This window comes from Cebus imitator, unplaced genomic scaffold (assembly GCF_001604975.1).
Source record: "Cebus imitator isolate Cc_AM_T3 unplaced genomic scaffold, Cebus_imitator-1.0 Scaffold144, whole genome shotgun sequence".
NCBI classification, from domain to species: Eukaryota; Metazoa; Chordata; class Mammalia; order Primates; family Cebidae; genus Cebus; species Cebus imitator.
This window is the reverse complement of record NW_016107459.1, coordinates 1458009-1478359: the sequence shown is the minus strand read 5'-3', so window position 1 is coordinate 1478359 and position 20351 is coordinate 1458009. Positions and strand designations below refer to the sequence as shown.

Here is a 20351-nt window from a genome sequence, read left to right as displayed (position 1 = left end):
TATATAATTAAATTAGCTTTCCTAAAGCCACATACATATGGCTTTAGAAAAGATACAGGATAATATGATAGAATATATATGTGTATCTATATATATAGACACACACATATATCCTATTGTATTATCCTATATATTTTATCCTATATTATTTCATATATTATCCTATATATTTTCTAAAGCCATATATATATATATATATGTGGCCTTAGGAAAAGTGAATTAATTATATACATATATATATTATGTATATAATATATATATTATGGTTTGTACAATCCTTTCAAGTTTCTTTGCCTAATCTATGCTTGATCCCAACCTACAGTCCAGCTCAATTCATTTGATTCCTGGGAAAACTGAGTACTCATACTAACTTATTACTTGCCCTGTCTTTTAATTATGAAATCCCTCTAAACTAGGATCTCTCTTCTTGAAGATCCAAGCAAACTTTATCACTGTCCTTAGTTTTAAAAATTCTTCCTTTTCAGAATTTCAAACTTAAATTGACAAAACAATGCTACCCTGCTCTCTCTTGCCATCATCATTCATCCCAATCTATATGACAAGGGTGGCATTTCAATATTTTTAATGTTTCTGTGTCCACTTTTCCAATTTCTGTAATTCAGTTACATAAGGTTTATTCAAGGTCTACATATCATAGTTGAGAGGGGACATTTTGGCACCTTAGAATCAAGGAGGGATTTTGAGGCTCTAAAGAAAGAAAGAAATTCAGGAAAATAAGCAACTTAAAGAAAGTATAAGAAAAGGTTACAGAAAATGGAAAACATGCTGGTTTAATAGTTACGGTATTTGCTATAAACCAAGTTACCACTAAATCCAGAATTTCCCAATCTCAGGATAAGATACTGTTGAGAAACATAAAAGAACACTGTAATTAGACCACAAAATAGATGGAGAAGCAGTAGAGCAAGGTCAATAGGGTGGAAAGGATAAGATCACAGTTCTGCTCTTCCTTCCATCCTCTACCACACAACTCCAATTCCTGTGTCACTACTGTGACAGAGGCGTCACAGATCTGTCACAGTAGGCAATCTTTTACACAGATCAAAATGAAATTTTGAAGCATAAGTAAAGACAAAGGGCTCTGCTGATTGATAGCTGGAGTTGCTTCAAATTCTAAAATGCTATGAATTTATGAAGTCTGTTCTCAATACTCAAACTTAACCATGCATTTTAATTCAACTAAAAAACTGTTTCACAGATGAAGATCATATTAAAGCTACTTTAATTAGTATTCAGAGAATGTACACACTGGAGCTGCTACGGAAACAAATGAGGTAATACTGACACTGGAATATTTTGTAAGCTTCTAATAAAGCAAAAATTTTCAGAGCATTGACTCCTTGCTAGAAGTTTCCATGGAATCTGAAATTACTGGAATATCAAACAAATGTCTTCATAACTGCCTCTTTCTCTGCCTCCTATGAAATATATTTAATGGCAAAAATTCTTACTGCATTGTATTTGGAAAAGCAAAACAACTTTTAGAAAAGAAGAATTTATAATTACTAAGCAGTAAAAATATTTTTAAATTTCTGTACTTAAAGAGTTGTGTGCAGACAAATCATTACATTAAGAGAGAAACAAATCTGAGATTGAACTCTGGCTTAATTACTTACAAGTTGTGTGACTATGAAGTACTTACTTAACTCTCTGTAAAGTAACATGATAATATCTGCCATAATAAGCTGCTATTAAGATTAAATGACTAATGAACACAAAATTCTTACCTCAGTAACTTATTAGAGGCAAGGATTTAAAGTGTAAGTTCCTTTTTCTTTAGTATGCTTTACTTACCAAATTCCTACTATGTACTAAAAAACAACACTGAAATTGGTTCCTTAACAACTTGACCACTTTTTCCCTCCTACCTCAGAAGAAAAACTATTATCTAAAGTTCTTGGAATAAAGAACACTGTTATAATTTATTAATTTATTTGAAGCCTCTTCAAATATAAAATTTTTCTTTCAAAATATAAAATATCTTTCTGTTTTAAGAATAATTTGAGAACCAGAAATATTTTCAGGATAACAAAACATTCTGGGCTAATAAATAACCTATTATTTCAAAGCCTTGTCTATATAACATAATTCCAGTAAAACAGGGGAATCTGGAAAGTCCCTCACATTCATTGTAACAGGAAAAAGTGGTGTAAACTTCAGCTAAACAGCCAAGATAAAGGCAGACTTGAGTGTAAAAGAGGTATTTTAAGTCAGGATTATCCCCTATGAATTTTTACTGTGATTTGGAAGTGAACCTGTATTGTATTATGCAAGAAATTAAAAGTTCATAAACAAAAACAAATAAATGAATGAAAGACCATTTTCCATCTGCATTTCAATTCCAAAGAACTAGTATTTAGAGGGATCACAGCAGGTAAAAAGAAATTATTAGGTAAGACCAGTAACATTTGAAAAACTATTTTAAAGCTGATTTACTGTGAAAATACAGGCTTTAAAATACATTAAACAAAGGAGTTTGACAGTGTAAATACTCTGCCATGTTTTGCACGGCCAACCACTCCTATGTACTTTTCAACTCACATAAAGCCTAAGCTATTTCAGTCTTTGAGACAATAATAGCAACAACAGCCACTGGAAAACAGTTGGGAATGACTTGAATTTCAATCCTTTCAAAAATTCCTGGAGCTACGGACAAAAATGTTTCATTGGAACTCTAAGGAGACTGCTGCCATTAATACAGGAGAATGACCAGCTTGTCACTATTTACCTCACTAATAACTTGTAAATTATTTCTAAATTTATCAGACAAAAGTAGTAAAAATTGCAGTATTTATAAAAGTGACATTCTCTACAACTCAAAGCAATAAATACATATTTAGTGTATTCTATGACTACATCCACGCCATGGTGGTAGGCACTGGAGTACGTAATAAATACGGTTTCTGCTTTTAAAGAGTTGGGTATGATTGTGTTAATCATAGTCTCTTATTCAGCTATTCCTTTTCATACAACAAGGAAATATTGAGTACTTCTCATTTAACTGAAATTAAGCTATTTTTATTTTTAAAATGACAATAAAGGTGAGGTTAATTTGGTGGAATCCAATGTTACAGAATCGTGCTCCTTTTAATCTACTGATACTGAGATGTGGCCAGGAAAATCTTCTCATGTGACTACTTCAGCTGTCTTCCAGCCTGGGATTTTCTGTCTCTGCTACCCTCCTCACCCTCATGCTGTCTCTCCTCAGTCTCTCCCTCCCTGTGAGTATCTCTGCTTTCCAGTCTCTACCTCCAGATGGCTTAAAATATTTTTGGTGTGTGCTTCCCAACTCATATAGAGCCACACTTGAGGCAGCTGGAGGTAACTGGCACACAGTTATAAGTATTCACCAGCGATCCATAAACAAAGCCTGCATAAATCTTGTAAATATTTGGATTTTTAAATAAATGTAGATTATTGTATATCAAGATAGAAAATCTACATCTTCATTTAAAACTGCAATATAATATTTATAAAATCTCCAGCTAGTGAAAATACAATTATTACCTTAATGTGGTAGGGGAAGGGTTTTCCACAAAACACTTGACATTAAAAAAAAAAAAAAAATACTTTATATGAGGTTAGAAATCAGCACTATGAGCTCCAGGGCAGGCATGAGAACTTCCTTTCTATCTCCAGGGATCCACATATAGCAAGTGTTTTAATTAGTCTATGCTGAAACGCGAATCTTAAACATTTTTGTTCAAGATATAAACATAATGACTAAGAGCGGGGCCTCTCTCCACTACCATGCTGTGATGCCATACTAATTTCTTCTACTCTATTTCTAGTCTGTTTGGAGACATACACGCTAAGGCTAATGAACAGGTGGTCACAGGCAAAAGTGAGAGGTTCAGGCAAGGAAGGGGTCTTTTTGATCTGGCTAACAGGGTAAATGGTGGAGCCATTCACCAGGACAAGTGCAAGCAGCAGGAGACACAAAATTGTGAGGCAAGGCATAGAGCTTAGTTTTGACCACCACATTGAACTTGCAGAATCGATAACACGTCCTAGTGAGAAGCAGTTTCAGCAATGTAAGAGGAGCAAAGCCAGACTTCAGTGAGCAGAAGAGCAAGAGGAAGGTAAAAGAGGCAGAACACTGGACTGGGGCACAGGCAGGCCAAAATCCTAAGACACTTTTGACTCTTCCCTCATGCTGCACCTATCCAGCCCATGACTGTGGCTTTTAGAAGTACTGCTCGATTCTCACTTCTCTCATTTCTCCTGTTTTCTATTTCAAGCCCTCACTAGGCCACGTTACTGCAATACTTGCCTGACTAGTCTCCCTGCCTGTGGTCTCTCTCCACCTTCTTCTAAGCAGTCTCACAAAATATAGTCCTGTGTCACTTTTCTGATGAAAGCTTTCAATAATACCTCCATGTCCAAGACCCTGCAAAACAGTATTCTGATCTCACTTTTCTTTCATTCTTATCTCTATTTCCAGTGGTCAACATGCTTATCCCACTATCTGCCTAAGGATTTGTCACCTCCATACTACTTCAGAGGGCACTGCTCCATCTGAATATGAAACAGAGAGGGAAGTCAGGTAGGTTGTCAGGTACCTACCTGACTTCCCTCTCTGTTTCTCCCTCTTTCCCTCAGTCACACCCATTTTGTTGCCAAGAAACAAAACAAATATAATCTTCTAGAAATACTTTACAATGATACCATACTAATACTTATCAACTGAGGAGGAAAATAGGGAGAAATAAGAAAACTTATCTTTATCATGTCCTAGGTTCTTTACATATGCTATTTCATTTTACCTCATTCTTCACAGCCTAGCCCAGATTTCTGCATCTCCACAAAGGCTTTCCATTAGAATGGGATCTCACTTTCCTTTGAACCCCTGTAGCACATTCTGTCTCTTCTGATCCTGATGAAGAGATTATAAATTCTTTAAAGGCAAAGATTATAAATCTCTTTATATCCACCTCTTATGGCTGCTAGTCATAACATAAATCTGAAGGAAAAGTGTGGATTTTTTTTTTTTTTGAGATGGAGTTTCACTATTGTTGCCCAGGTTGGAGTACAATGGTGCAATCTCAGCTCACTGCAACTCCACCTCCTGGGTTCAAGCGATTCTCGTGCCTCAGCCTCCTGAGTAGCTCGGATTACAGGCATGTGCCACCACGCCTGGCTAATTTTGTATTTGTAGTAGAGGCAGGGTTTCCCCATGTTGGTCAGGCTGGTCTCAAGCTCCCAATCTCAGGTGATCCGCCCGTCTCAGCCTCCCAAAGTGCTGGGACTACAGGTGTGAGCCACCATGCCTGGCCCCCAAATTTTAAAATTTAATGAATATTATTTAATTTTAAACCTCAGTAATTAACAATAGTGTTGAGGAAAGGTTTTAAAAGAAAATTTATTCTAAAAGTATCAGAAAAACACATTCCAAAAGTTAATAATTTTGCTTGATTTTAATATGTTACTCAGAAAACTACTTTAAAGGGAACACACATGAATATAAAATGAGAGAAAAAACTCACATTTTTATTTGTTTGCCTTTCTGACTTAACCCCCAGTAAAAAAGAACTATATTTGTATTGATCCTCTAACCTGAAAAAGAAGAGTTAGCAGAATAAACAAGACTAGATGTGTACTGGTTTTTCTTTGCTGCCACTATCTTTCCTGCCAGATGGGCCATAAATTATTGGTTAAGACAATAATTTTGAACCAAAGCAGTAATTAGCTGGCAGTAAACATGTTTGCATCCATTAAATACTCTTTGAAAAGGCTTTAATTACATCTACATGATCTAAAATTACTCATTTGACTAACCAATCATCTCTTCTAAAACTTGCATCATTATCTTTCTAACTTTGTCAGGTAATGACCTACTGACTTCCCTCTCTCAGTTTCTCCCTCTTTTCCTCAGTCACACCCATTTTTGTTGCCAAGAAACAAAACAAATATGATGATCTAGAAGTACTTTATAATGATACCATACTAATACTCACTTATTAACTAACTGAGGAGAGTAACAGGAAGAGAGAGAACTTATCTTTATTATGTCCTAGGTTCTTTACATAGGCTATTTCATTCAACCCGTGTAAAAGCCCTAGAAGGCAGGTCTTATATGCCCATTTACAAGTGGTTAACTGAAACTCAGTTACATAAGCTGCCTAAGGTCATATAGCCAGGAAATGGTGAAACCAGGATTTGGACCAAGTTTGCTTAATTTCAAAGCAAATGCTGGTGTCATTCACCTTCTTTACATCTCTATTTCATGGACCTTAAAAATTCTACACATTTTAATATTTTTTTGCAAAGACTATTTTAGGTGTGATCTAAAAAATTTATTTTACAGTAAAGATTTAAAATTAAACAGGTCTTTAAACATATTCCTGGTATTGTTTTCCCGAAGGACTACAGATTAAAATAATTTTTCCTTCAGAGAAATAAATAAGATTTTTATATGTTAAAAAACAAAACTTTCAAGATGTAAAGTTCAAAGTGAAGAATTTCAAAATACAAAATACACTGTAACCAACCCATATTTATCAGATCTGTTTAACTGTCAAACTGCCACAGATTATTCAGAACTAAATTGAGCCTTCAAGTCCATTTCCAATAATCTTTATCCCTATTGAAGTGAAGAAAAAGAGATAGATAAATGTTTCTCTTCTATGTCTGCTGATTGATTTGTTGATTGACAATCATGGTCTCTTCCAGTGAGTGTCATGTTGACCAAATAGTCCCTAAAACATATTTTATATTTTTTTCTTTTTTTTTTTTTTGTATTTTTAATAGAGATGGATTTCACCATGTTGGTCAGGCTGGTCTCGAACTCCTGACCTCAAATGATCCACCCACCTCAGCCTCTCAAAGTTCTGAAATTACAGGCATGAGCCACCAACCCTGGCCTCTAAAACATATTTTTTTAAGAATTCCTGAATCTTCAGTTACTCACAGAACGCACACATAGAAGCACAGGAATGAACTAGCAAATATAGTCAGCAGGCTGGTAAACTTGGGAGACAAAAATAAAAAATGACTTTCTGACTTAGGATGGGAAACCATATACGCAGGTCAGTATCCAAATGAATGTTTTGATCTGGTGGCTCATTAACCTATTAGCTTCCCCCCACCACCCTTTTCCTTTCTCTCTAACATATAGCGTCTTTTTAAAGCACACAGAAAAAAATTTAGGTATAATTTTTATTACAGGATTCTGACAGGGAAAAGTAAAAATGAAAAGTACTTTTTAACAAAGATGCAGTTGCTTACAAGTAGAGGAAGAGTCACCCCTATTATACACTATCCCATTTTATCAAACATATATTAGGAGACTAGTCATTAAGTCCTTTGTCACAGCAAAGAAAGTAAGGAGGGTACTGGCTTTGAACTGATTTGAGTTTGTTAGGCATGTCACATAAACTCTCTAAGCCAAGCTCATCCAACCCATGGCCGATAGGCTGCATGTGGCCCAGGACAGCTTTGAATGCAGCCACAAATTTGTAAACTTTCTTAAAACACTGAGGTGTTTTTTTTTTTTGTGTGATATTTTTAAAGTTCATCACCTATCGCTAGTGTTAGCGTATTGTATGTGTGGCCCAAGACAATTCTTCTTCCAGTGTAGCCCAGGGAAGCCAAAAGATTGGATATCTCTGTTTTAAGTCATTATATTTACCTGAAATAGGCTAACTTCTTCCTCAATTGATTGATATAAGGATTTAATGATACATGTAAAAAAAAAAAATTCACTAAGCAAGTCAATACATGTTTTTCCTCTTTCCCTTTCCTAAGCAGCATTTCTCATTTTAATGATGAATGGGAGACATAATCAGACTCAGTCCTTCCGAAAAACTGTCATCCTCCAACCTAAGAATTAAAAACAAATAAGCAAACAAGAAGTAGTAAAAGCTAAACTGAAGAATAAACACTAGAAAAGTACTTGAATACCAAAGAGAAAAAAAGTAACTTCAAATGTAATGACTTGAAACTCCAATTTTTAATAGAAAAAATAATCCAATGAAATACTTTTAATTCACATGAAGTGAAATATCCCAGATAGAGAAATGAAAACTTTGAAAAAAGTACTTTCTAAACTCCTGCCTCTATGAAAGAGACAGCAGAGTTGAACCCACAAAGCTAACAGTAATGGAATATTAAATAATCCATTAAAATGAGACAAAAGATGGCTAATAGCTTCAGTCTGGTATAACAGCTACTTCTTTTTCCTTATAATCCAATGTACCTATTAAATTACTCCAATCATTAGCAGTAGTATCTGGACCTCTGGCAATCTTTTTGTTGTTTGAAGAATGAAGAAGAAGGAGAAGGCAGAAAGAGTAGTATATCAATATTTTTCAAAGTTCAATTCTTCTAGGTCTTTCATTTCCAATCATAACAAGTTATACACTAAATGAAGTTTGAAGAACAAAAAACAAAAATTTTAAAAAACCACAGACATGCCACTACTAATAATATAAAAACAAGGAAGAGTAGAAAAACTATATATATATTCTGTGATTCCAAGAGGATTAATTTAACAATATCAAATAAGAATGAAAATATATAATACTATATTTTCTAATAAATTAATGATGTTTACATATCCATCTGACCTACCTTTCACCTTAAAGTGAGCAGAACAGTACAAGTCACTTGGCTAACCTGGCATAGTTTAAGATAACTCCAATGAAGAAAGTCCAGCTTCCTGATTCTCCTAGCCAAAATAAGCAAACTTAAGTTGGTTTGATCTAACAGCAAGCTCTAGGGAACTTATACATTTACAGTTTAAAAACCAGAACAAGAACCACTATTTTTATTACAAACAGGGAATTTTGAAATCACCCATGACCTCATTTTATAGTCAAGAAAATTAAGGCTCAGGAGTTTAGCTACTAGCCCTAAATCATACAATAAGCATGTAACAAGTTTATCTATGTCCTATGTAGCTACCTTCTTAAATAAATGGAACAGTTAAAAACCTTATTTATAAAAACCAGTACTAATACAGTTAATAGTTATTAGACATCAAAGCTTTTGAAAGTAATTTTTTTCTTGTATCAGCTGAAATAGTATAATTTTAAAAATGGTAACACTTTGACTTGGATCAAAATCATAGGCAAAACACATTTGACATTTAAAAATATGCACTGCTATTTGCCTGACTTCCCCAAAGTAAAAATAATTTTAAATAGAATTTTTTGTAGTCCAGTTGTAGTACTCCTAGAATTAGTTTTAGGTGCAGATAAAAACATATATGTATTTTCCAAGCCTTTTCAACGATAAATGACAAATCAAAATAAAATCATCTACACTTCTACATTCATTAGAAATCCACAGTATACTGAGTCAAGTCTTATTTTTCAGGATATCATGGAAAGACAATGTGTTTGCTTTATTATATGCCCCCAAATTAAAGTAGACATAAATAACAGTTACAAAACAACCCAATTCAAGAAAGTATCTTTATCTTACTTTTTCTTATCTAAATCCTATTTTAAGATATTGAGGTTGGGCCTAAAAAGGAAACCAAATTTTGAATATACACATATATTTTCTTAAAAAATTAGTAGATATACAAGAATAATATTCAATGTAAAAAATTCACAAAACAAAATTATTGGTAATTTTCTTTTCAAAGACAAAAATGGACTTCCTCTCTCATGTTCTCTCCCTGGGAATTCTTATGTGGAGGAGAGCACAGTTGGGCACAGTGGTCATCATCCAGTGTTCCTACAGTGCTAGCAGGAAAGGGCAGTGCCACCACCATTGAGTGGGGAGAGGCTTGGTCTGCTCCTTTCTCTGGACTCCCTTTCCGTGACTGTAAGTTATTTATCTCCCAAACCCTGCTCTAGATACCTAGCCAACCAACTATAACTTTCCAGAGTTTTCTCACTATATTTTAATAGGCCCAGGCAAACTTAAATTTGATTACAAACATGGCAATGACCCACAAGGCTCTGTAAGTTGTTGCCACTTCTACTCCCTTCCCACTACCTCTCTGACCTTGCTTCTTACCAGTCTGCCTTCACTCGCTCTGGCTATACCAGCCTCCCTGACAGAGGGCCAGCACACTGGCTCTTCCCTCTGCTTGGGATACTCATGCAATTCCCTGGGGAACTTCAGTTTAAAATAGGGTAGTAAGGAAAGCCACATTGAAAAGGTTATTAGATATCTTGGGAATTAGTATCCCGAGTGAGTGGATGCTCCCTATGTCCCTCACATGCTTTATTTTTCCCTGTAACATTTATCCACACAAGATATCTTACATATTCTGCTTACTTGTTTATTATCTGTCTCAGTCCTCTAAAATGCTAGTACTATGAAAGCAGAGATTTTTGTTTGGTTTGCTCACTGCTATGTCCCCAGCATCTTCAACAGTGCCTGGCACATGGTAAGAGTTCAGGAAGTATTAGCGAAATAGATAAATGATTCTAAGTTTGGGAAATAATACTGGTGGCCTATCAAAAATTGACTACTATATAAGGTGCTGTCAAATACAAATAGAGCAAAAAAAAAAAAAACATGGCCTTTGCTCTTAAAGGGTCTTCTTGGAGAACCAGGACTAATATACATGGGGTAATTAGTGAATAACATAGGCAATGCTAGGTATGACTATTAGCTAATTAGGTTTATTTGTATAAGACTCATGGAATTGCCCTTGTTCGTCCTGATTATACTTAGTGTACAATTAAATGCTGAGCTGAATGGCATAAACTATTTCATACAAGTTCAGAAGGGGAAAAGGAATGAGGTGCAATAGTAGGAACAGATTGACTGTGGGCAGGAGACACTAGATTTGGGTTAGTGAATGTGAAGGCATGCACTGGCAATGAACAGGTGGTGGGCATTTCAGATGAAGTGAACTTCATGAGAGGGCATAAAGGCAAGGGAAGGATGGTGAGAAACCTATCCTAAACGGAAGAGAGGACATTCAGTGATGAGTGGTCGTGATCTGGAGAGTACAACATGAGGAGAACTTGATTACGGAGACATAACCTTCTGAGGAGAGGGCTTAGTCTGGATAGAATCTCATTGCATGTGTTGTTTTCTGTGCCCAGCTTGGAGCTCCTGGAACTCTCCTAACAGTTTGCTCCACCCCTCCCTCAGGTGTTTCTTCCATTGCTGCTAATGGTTCACACCAGTAATTTTTTTTTTTTTTTTTTTTTTTAGAGTTTCACTCTTGTTGCCCAGGCTGGAGTACAATGGCATGATTTCAGCTCACTGCAACCTCCACCTCCCAGGTTCAAGCAATTCTCCTGCCTCAGCCTCCCGAGTAGCTGGGATTACAGGCATGTGCCACCACACCCAGCTAATTTTTTGTATATTTAGTAGAGACAGGGTTTCTCCATGTTGGTCTGGCCAGTCTCGAGCTCCCAACCTCAGGTGATCTGCCCACCTTTGCCTCCCAAAGTGCTGGGATTACAGGCATGAGCCACCACGCCCAGCCACCCCACCAGTAATTTTCTTTGGAAGCAATAGAAGCTACCTCCTACTCCGCTTCTCTCTGTTTACTCATACAACATACTTTCAGGACAGGTGATGGCTAATAACTAATCAATACAAGGAAGGGGGTACAAAAGCCCAGTTTCATCTCCTCAAGGCAACACCAGCTCTCTGTAGTGCAATTTTGTTTCCAAGTTTCCTGCTGAATCAAGTGAAGCTGGATATCACCTGAAATCACACCTTTGCTCATCTCAGTTTCTTCTGCTTCCCAACCCTGTTTCACTCACTCCCTTCCAAGTAACATTTTAAAGGACTCCCTTACTGCATCACTTGCACAAGAATCTCCATCTCAGGCTCTGCTCTAGGAAACAGGACTAAGCCAAGTCTGTGAATGATAGTAGTACATATTCATGCAGAAAACTTCAAGTTTATGAAGGAGAGTGTTGGACTAAGAAATTACTCTTGCAGGTAATTCAGTTTGGAAGAATTCAGAGCAGTCTGGTTGGTGAGAAGTGGGATGAAGAAGTGACCAGAGGTCAACTGAGAATGCTGTTCAGGCCGGGTGCAATGGTTCATGCCTGTAATTCCAGCACTTTGGGAGGCTGAGGTGGGCAGATCATTTGAGCTCAGGAGCTTAAGACCAGCCCGGCCAACATGAGAGAAGCCCATCTCTACTGAAAATACAAAAAAAAATCAGTCAGACATGGTGGCATGCACCTGTGATCCCAGCTACTTGGGAGGCTGAGGTAGGAGAATCCCATGAACCCAGGAGGTGGAGGCTGCAGTAAGCCGAGATTGTGCCACTGTACTCCAGCCTGGTGACAGAGCGAGATTCAGTCAAAAAAAAAAAAAAAGTGCCGTTCGAATTCAGAAAACATACTTGCTTGGATATAAGAAAGAAAACTTAAGGAGAGAATGGTCCTGGCATAGAGAAGAATCAAAGATATCTCTTTAAAGTTGTATTTTTCCCTTAAAAGGCAAAAGTATTTCTTCAGTAGCAGTGTCAATGTTATACTATGAATTTTGTTAACCACACACACTATCAAAACAAGCTGACATTGCCTAACACAAGAAGTGTTCAAAAACTTGAAGAGAACTTCAGTGAACAACAATGGGACTCTACAATATTTTGGGTCTTTGAATGTCTATTATTTAGAAATATGAAGATACAATTAAGATGTTTGTAACAAGTCAATTTTGTAAGTTGGTTTGTTAGATTTTGTATTTAAGCAGCCTAAAGCAATCTTTATTAGAATCAGTAGCAGATTACTTAAATTGGAATGGCATCCAAACAGGGCAACATCTGGTTTTTATCTATTCTTATGGGGCCCAGAAGTGTTTTCAATAGAAAATAAGATACTGGTTCCTCGGTCATAAAATAAGCAGCACAATGTGAAAACAAGCAGGCTGGTATGAAAGAAATTATACACAACCCATAAAAAAGCTCATATCCTTACACAAACTTCCAGTTTTAGAACGTGTAAAACACCCTGTCAGCATCTCTATTTGTTTTTGCTTTCTTGATATCTCAAATAAGTGAAGCTTCTTGACCTCTTGATTTCCCTTCAAAATTTATACTTGGTAAAATAAAAATGACTACTTTCATTTGATTAGTAACAACTTTCACGTTACATGTCTCAATATAGAGAACAAAAGAATACTAATGAAACAAATTTTCTTAGCAATCAATTACCTTTCTCATTGACTACTTTTCTACGCATTAAAATGTAAAGCTAATAGCCTATCAAAATTTAAAATACATTTAAACATTGATTCAGCAGTCCCACTAAAAAGAATTTCTTTTTAAAAAACTTTTTAAAAAAGACCCTGAAGAGGAAACTGGTTAGAAACTCATGATACATCAAAATAGATCTGTATGTCCACATCAGTCTAAGTTTGTAAAAACAATATTCTATTCAGTTTTAATACCAAATTGATACTCACTCAGACAGGTAAATATAATTTATCCTGTAGAAATCCTTTCCCCAGCAATCCCTCGGACAGCAGTTGCAAAAAACAGAGAAGCAATGCCTAAGTGTTTTTCATAAAACACTACTCCTAGGATAGGCTCCATGAAAAAGGTTCCATAGCCAAATACATTGGGAAGGTACAATGTCTTAATTCCCTCTTTTTAAATTTTTTTTTTTGTTTTTTGGAGGCAGGGATAGAGTGTCACTTCATTGCCCAGGCTGGAGTGCAGTGGCATGATCTCGGTTCACTGCAATCTCTGGCTCCTGGGTTCAAGTGATTCTCCTGTCTTGGCCCCCAAGTAAGGGGATTATACTTTCTACTTTTACATTTACCTGTCTGAGTGAATATCAATTTGGGATTACAGGCATGCACCACCACACCCATCTAACTTTTGTATTTTTAGTAGAGACTGTGTTTCACCATGTTGGCTAGGCTGGTCTCAAACTCCTGACCTTAGGTAATCCACCTGCCTCGGCCTCCCAACGTCCTGGGATTACATGCGTGAGCCATGGCACGCAGCCTATTTCCTTCTTAAAGATTCATAATATGCATGACAATTTATAGAAGACTAAGACAATCATATGCAATATAACCACGGAACAGATTGGGGAGGGAGAAAAATGATGTTTTCCAAATTTGGTAGAATTCAGAACACTTTTGCAATCATCAAAAACAAGATTTGCTTAAAACTCTCCATAACTATCTCATATATGATCAAGCTACCTTCTTCATAAAGCTAAAGGTTTCACAGCCACCATCCTGTCACTTTCCGTTCCCTCTTTCTCCTCCCTTGCCTTTAGCCCAGGATACTACAGTGATCAAACTTTGTAAGTCATAATAACCACAGAGAACTTCAACAAATATAACTCCTGGTCTTTCCTTCCAGAAATTCTGATTCAGCATAGAAATCAGTATTTTCAACAAGCACTCCAGGTGATTTTGGTACAGGTTTCAAATGATGGGATGCTCAAAATACCTGATATTTTATAAATAATGTGATGATTAATTATTTTATAATTGTGGCCAGACTGACTTTAGAAAGTAGTAAGCTCAAAAAGTTCAGCCTTCAAATGAGTCCATTAAAAATTATTTTTCTACTCAGAAAAAAAGAAGAGAAAAGGACAAACTAAGGAGAGCCATATCATACGCTAAAAGAATACCCTTTAATATACTGCTCAGAACTTTACCTATCAAAAAGAATTCTTAGCCAGCACTCCACTGAAAAATTTCAAGAATTCCTGAATTCTCTGAAATTGTATACACAATTTTCTTTTCTTTTCTCTTCTTTTTTTTAAGACAGGGTCTCATTCTGTCACCCAGGCTGGAGTGCAGTGGCACAATCAGAGTTTACTGCAACCTAGACCTCTTGGGCTCAAGCAATCCTCCCACCTCAGCCTCCTGAGTAGCTGGGACTACAGGCACATGCCACCACGCCTGGCTAATTTTTTTATGTTTTGTAGAGACAAGAACTCATTATAGTGGCCAGGCTGGTCTCAAACTCCTTAGGTCAACCAATCCTCCCGCTTTGGCATCCCAAAGTGCTAGGATTTCAGGCCCACACAATTTTCATTAGTATGGGAATAACATGCCTTTTGATGGAGAAATAACTCATACCTTTCAGCAATTCTCATGCTGCTCAATTATCCAATTTAAGAACCATTCTTATTTTTTATTTATTTACTTGAAACAGTGGTAGCAGAAACTGAGTCGTAGTTAACATCATGAATCAGACACACAAAAACACATTCCTCAATGTTGTTTTCTCTTTCAGGGACAAATAAAAAGCAACTTACCTTTGCAGAGTCATATTTAAAGAGCCTGTACAACCCTTAATCTTATTCTGGGCTTCAAGATGAGTCATTCCTTGTGCACTTATTCCATCAATGGTGAGAACCACATCACCTATTCTTACATTTGCCTGGGCTGCCTTGCCGCCATCTTTTAGCTGAAATAAATATATTTCATTAGGCGTGTCACTCTTTGAAAAAGAATAATAAATCCTGATAAAACTTATACTTTTTCTTGTACCAAAAGTATATTAATATACTATTAAAGTAACACAAAACTATCTCATTTAACATGTAAAGAATTTTAGCATGTAAAGTCAAAATTCAAAAAATGTTCATGTTTATTTTCTTAAATTCTTATTTGCTCTCTTTAAAAAAAATGGAAATAATTTTCTGAGAAAGATTCCCTGATCATTTCTTCATTGTGCAACAGTAGTTGTGTGATTTTTATGAATCAGGAAGAGAAGCAACAACAAAAACTTCACATTTTAGCAGAATAAAAAGAATGCAATCTGAATAGGGTTTTTATACTCTTTTAGAAATAATTTTTTAAAACTCTTTTAACAGCTGTATTTTTGTTTGAGCACAAAGAGGAATAGAGAAGGAAGATCTGCTAAACAATCCTTCCTGCTGAGTCCAGTTCATATGCAGGGTTCGGGGATTGAAGTCTTTCAGATTCCATGCCCAAGGATCTTTTATACTGGGTGTGCTTCCTGCTCTAGGCTTTCATTCTCAGAAGGGAAACTCTTTGTATCTGAGACAACCAGACTTTTTGGTGTGTATCACAGTCCTTAATCCTTAGTCTCTCTTCCCCTGCTCAATAAAATCTTCTATGTGTTTACATTATTTAGTTTGATCTCCTTCAAATTTCGTGTGTATATATTTCATTGCCCCAAAAGAAGCAGATATAATATTACACTAGATGAGTGACAGTGAACTTTTCATAGATACCTAGAAATATGAAATGAGTACAAATTAAAGAAACCATTCAAACTGAAATGACAACTCAGCATTCAGTAAGTACAAATAGATCACACTGAATACTGAGTTGCTGAAAGATGAGTGAGACTAGGCCTAAAAAAGCAAGTAAATAACCAGTATTCCTCTAGTACTTGAAACTAAAATCTTAGTTTCTGTTTGTGATGATGAAAAAGTTCTAGAAATAGATAGTCAGGAAGGTTGCACAACATTGTGAGTATTCAGTGAATGCAACATTTTAAAATAATAAACCACTTTGGGAGGCTGAGGTGGGCAGATCACTTGAGGTCAGGTGTTTGAGGTCTGGCCGACATGGTGAAACCCCGTCTGTACTAAAAATACAAAAATTAGCTGGGCATGGTGGTGCACGCCTGTAATCCCAGCTACTCAGGAGGCTGAGACAGGAGAATCGCTTGAACTCAGGAGGAGTAGGTTGCAGTGGGGCAAGATCGTGCCACTGTACTCCAGCCTGGGTGACAGAGCAAGACTCTTGTCTCCCCGCAAAAAATTAAAAATAAAATAAAATGGTAAACATGGTTAACTTTTATGTTATATAATTTTATCACAGTTTTTAAAAAAACTAATGATTTTAGAAAACATTTAAAGAAAATAGTTCTGAAAGTGGGCTATATACCACTTTCTCTGGGACTTTGGGAAGGTCATTTCACTTATGCTATCAAGGTTATCATAATGATTATATACAGATAATGCAGTTCAATAAATTTTAGCTATTAATGTATTATTATTCCCTTGACCTCAGATTGTTGATCTGAGAAATGTGGGGCCTGCACCAGATGATCTTAAAGGCCTTCTAAGGTCCCTGCTAGTTTTAAAAGTTTATCTATGAGCTGCTGCCTATACAAAGTTACAGGTTTAATCCTAAAATAAAAGTCAAATCTGGAAGACTTCTGTGACACAAAGGGACATCTATTCCCTACTAAAATCAGCAAATGAATTGAAATTTGAAATTTTTGTAACAAAAGAAAATATAAACATAAGTCATCCTAGATTTTATTTTAGCAAAGAAAGGCAAGTATTAAAAAAAAAATTAGGCCTGGCTTGGTGGCTCACGCCTGTAATCCCAGCACTTTGGGAGACTGAGGTAGGAGGATCACTTGAGGTCAGGTGTTTGAGACCAGCCTGGCCAACATGGTGAAACCCCGTCTCTACTAAAAATACAAAAATTAGCTGGGCATGGTGGTGGCTGCCTGTAATCCCAGCTACTCAGGAGGCTGAGGCAGGAGAATTGCTTGAACCCAGGAGGCGGAGACTGCAGTGAGCTGAGATTGTACCACTACACTCCAGCCTAAGCAACAGAGTGAGACTCCATCTCGAAAAATAATAATAAAATAAAATAAATTAAAATAAAAAATAATTAACCAGAAATAGAATGCACTTAAATTACCTCACCATCCTCACCTAAAGTAGTCTTAAAACAGAAACACTGAAATCTATGGGCACTTGTTCTAAATGTACCCAAAAGAAGCAACTTAAATACTCCTAGTTAGTAGTAACATAAAGGTGATGAACAATGTAGAAAGTAATGGAATCAAAGACAATGTCATAACCAAATAACTTTTCTTATTCTGCTCCCCTTACATACTTGATCTCTTGTGATTCCATCATCTCAAGATGTTCAAAACCAATTTCTTAGAATTACCTTTCTTTCTAGGACCGCTTTTATTCTGTCACACTTATTTTCAGATCATGGAGCACAGGAATCCCATAGCTACATAGATTCTGCCCCTTCTTTAAGTGTCACATCTAGGAAAATTTCTAAATGTACCAATGTAAATGTAATCTATCCATCCTTCCACTCCTCTCCTGTGATACTCCAAGTCTTGCTCAACTTTTACCTTGACCCTGCCTATACCCTACTTGCCTTCCACTAGAGTTTTCTACAGACCTTCCCTACCTTCACGTGCTCCATATTTATCTTTTACATTCCCGAATGGTGGCCCCACTACCTCTCGTACTGGAGAGTTCTTATCATATCAACTTTCTCTTTATAAAATGAGAGTAGAAAAACTGCAAATGTCTTCTGCTTCCTATAATGTAAAATTAAAAAAAAAAAATTAAAAAAAAACACCTATAATTTGTCACCAATCTGTTTCCAACTTCAAAACAAGCTCCATAAGATCAGGGTTATGTTTTAAAATTTGCTCTTCTCCAAGACCCTTGAATATTGTAGGTTTTCTAAAACTTACACAACTTCCCTTGGTAACTTAGTACAATAAGTATTAAGAACTTAACTGTACTGAATCTCAATTATTTCTCAACCAATTAGCACAAATGGAAACAAGTGCCCATCATCATCTGAACAATTTTTCATATATTTAAAATGCCATACAAACTCCTTTTTTTTTTTTTTTACAGTTTTTCAGCTTGGTAATATTAATCATCTTGAGTTTTTGACACTGATATCTTTTTGGACTCTCTAACCATCTTCATTATTCTCTACCCCAGCTTCCTACTCATATATCGTAAACTTAAGGGCATGATGAGCTTGAACTAATGCGATATATAGTGGGAAATGCCCAATACACAGAAAAACAAATTCAGGACTTGTAAAAAGGCAGCACTTAACTAAATATTCCTATAGCTTCATTTATCCCCAGAACCACTTCCTCAATCTTTTCACTCATTAGAAAGATAAATGTTGCTTCTCTTAATTGGGTAGGATGTAGCATTATGAATATGAGCAGCTAAGGAAAGACTACAAAGTCATTCATTATTTGCACAGCTCTTTGTTTGTTTCACTGTTGAATTTCAAGTCTGAATAGCTTACCTTTGTATAAAGCAATAGTAACTTTCTGTCATTAGTACATCTTGAACACGGCAGCCGTAAGTGTGTGTGTATTTCATAAATGCATAGCGTAGGAAGGAAGCAGTTGTGGGAGGCTCCTGGGTTGAGCTCAGTATAAATCAAACTAATCACAAGCAAATGCTTCTTTTTTGATCTTTAAATGCATTTTTCAATACTGCTATCCAATCCAATTTTCCACAGACTTAATTGTAGCTGTGTGCTTCTTCAAAAACATTACTTTGTGGTCTCACTTTACAGCAAGCACACATGGCTGTACATGTTGGAACTACCTCTGAGTTCAGGTCTGTTCACTGATGCTGAAATGAAGGAAAACCAGAAAACTGTATGCTTTTGAAGAGAGAGTTATCTTTACTAAGCCTCCCCATTAATTTCGGTAGGAAAGGATCTAATATCAATTATCTGTACTCAGATTAAAACTCATCCCTAGGAACAGCTGCATTTTAATCCTTTTATCTGTAATCATAGATTACAAGAAGTCTTCTCTTGAAAAGGAAGTCCAGTCTTTAGCAAGCAGATAGCAAAGACTGTGGGAGTTTGGGGGGAGAATGTAAAAGAAAATGGAATCAGAGCCTTGGCTTGCCCATCCTACTTTACTAGGAAAGACCCAAAGGAAAAAAATTTTTCAGTCATTTTAGGAAGGTAGCTCCTCTCACATAGTGTTTTACTATCCTAAGAAAGAAATGACCCAGAAAAAGTAATTAGTACTATCTACAAAACACGAACAGTAAGTTGGGGACTTTGGGGGATGCTTCAACATTCCTCTCTATTGCAAGGTAGTTGTAGTCTGTTTTACAGGTGGGAAAACAGAGCTTCAATATGATTAAATAACTTGCCTATGTCCATACAACAAATAAGACCACAATGCCGAACACAGGCTTTCAAGTTAGGCAAATCAGTTCATATTCATGTTCTGCTATTTACTAGTTGTGTTGCCTGAATTTACTTGGCTTCTCTAAGTCCCAGTTTCCTCTCTTTGAAAATGAGGACCATAATTCCACCTCCTTCACAGAGCTGCTGAGCAGGTTAAATAAAACACCAGCACAGCACGTACCACAAAATGCACAGGAAATGTTCAATATTATTGTTTATTTTTATACGATGCCACAAATTCACATAGGTGGGAAGCCTACTTCAAGGTCGTACAGGACAGAAAAGATAGCATTTCAAACTGACCAGTCATACCTCCTTCTGGGTTTTCACTGCCTTACTTAAACTTCCTTCTGCTTCTCTAAGCCTAACTTTCCCCTCACTAAGCAACAGAGATGAGTGTGCCACACATTCAGAATCTAGTTCACTGCACCCTCCTTCCCTGCTTACTATTATCCAATTATGAGTTTTCCAAAATCCATTCCTACGGAATGGTGGCCTCT

The 20351-nt window shown here is 36.3% G+C and overlaps 1 protein-coding gene across 13 annotated transcripts in view; it reads right to left on the bottom strand.

Moving 5' to 3' along the window:
- PDLIM5 (PDZ and LIM domain 5) overlaps positions 1-20351 on the bottom strand; it is a 206859-nt gene that overhangs the window by 130620 nt on the left and 55888 nt on the right. For all 13 annotated transcript variants that reach the window (XM_017542411.1, XM_037743427.1, XM_037743428.1 and 10 more), the window contains exon 3: positions 15183-15334. In XM_017542411.1, coding sequence (XP_017397900.1) covers positions 15183-15334 — 152 coding nt within the window. The remainder of the gene's footprint in view (positions 1-15182; positions 15335-20351) is intronic.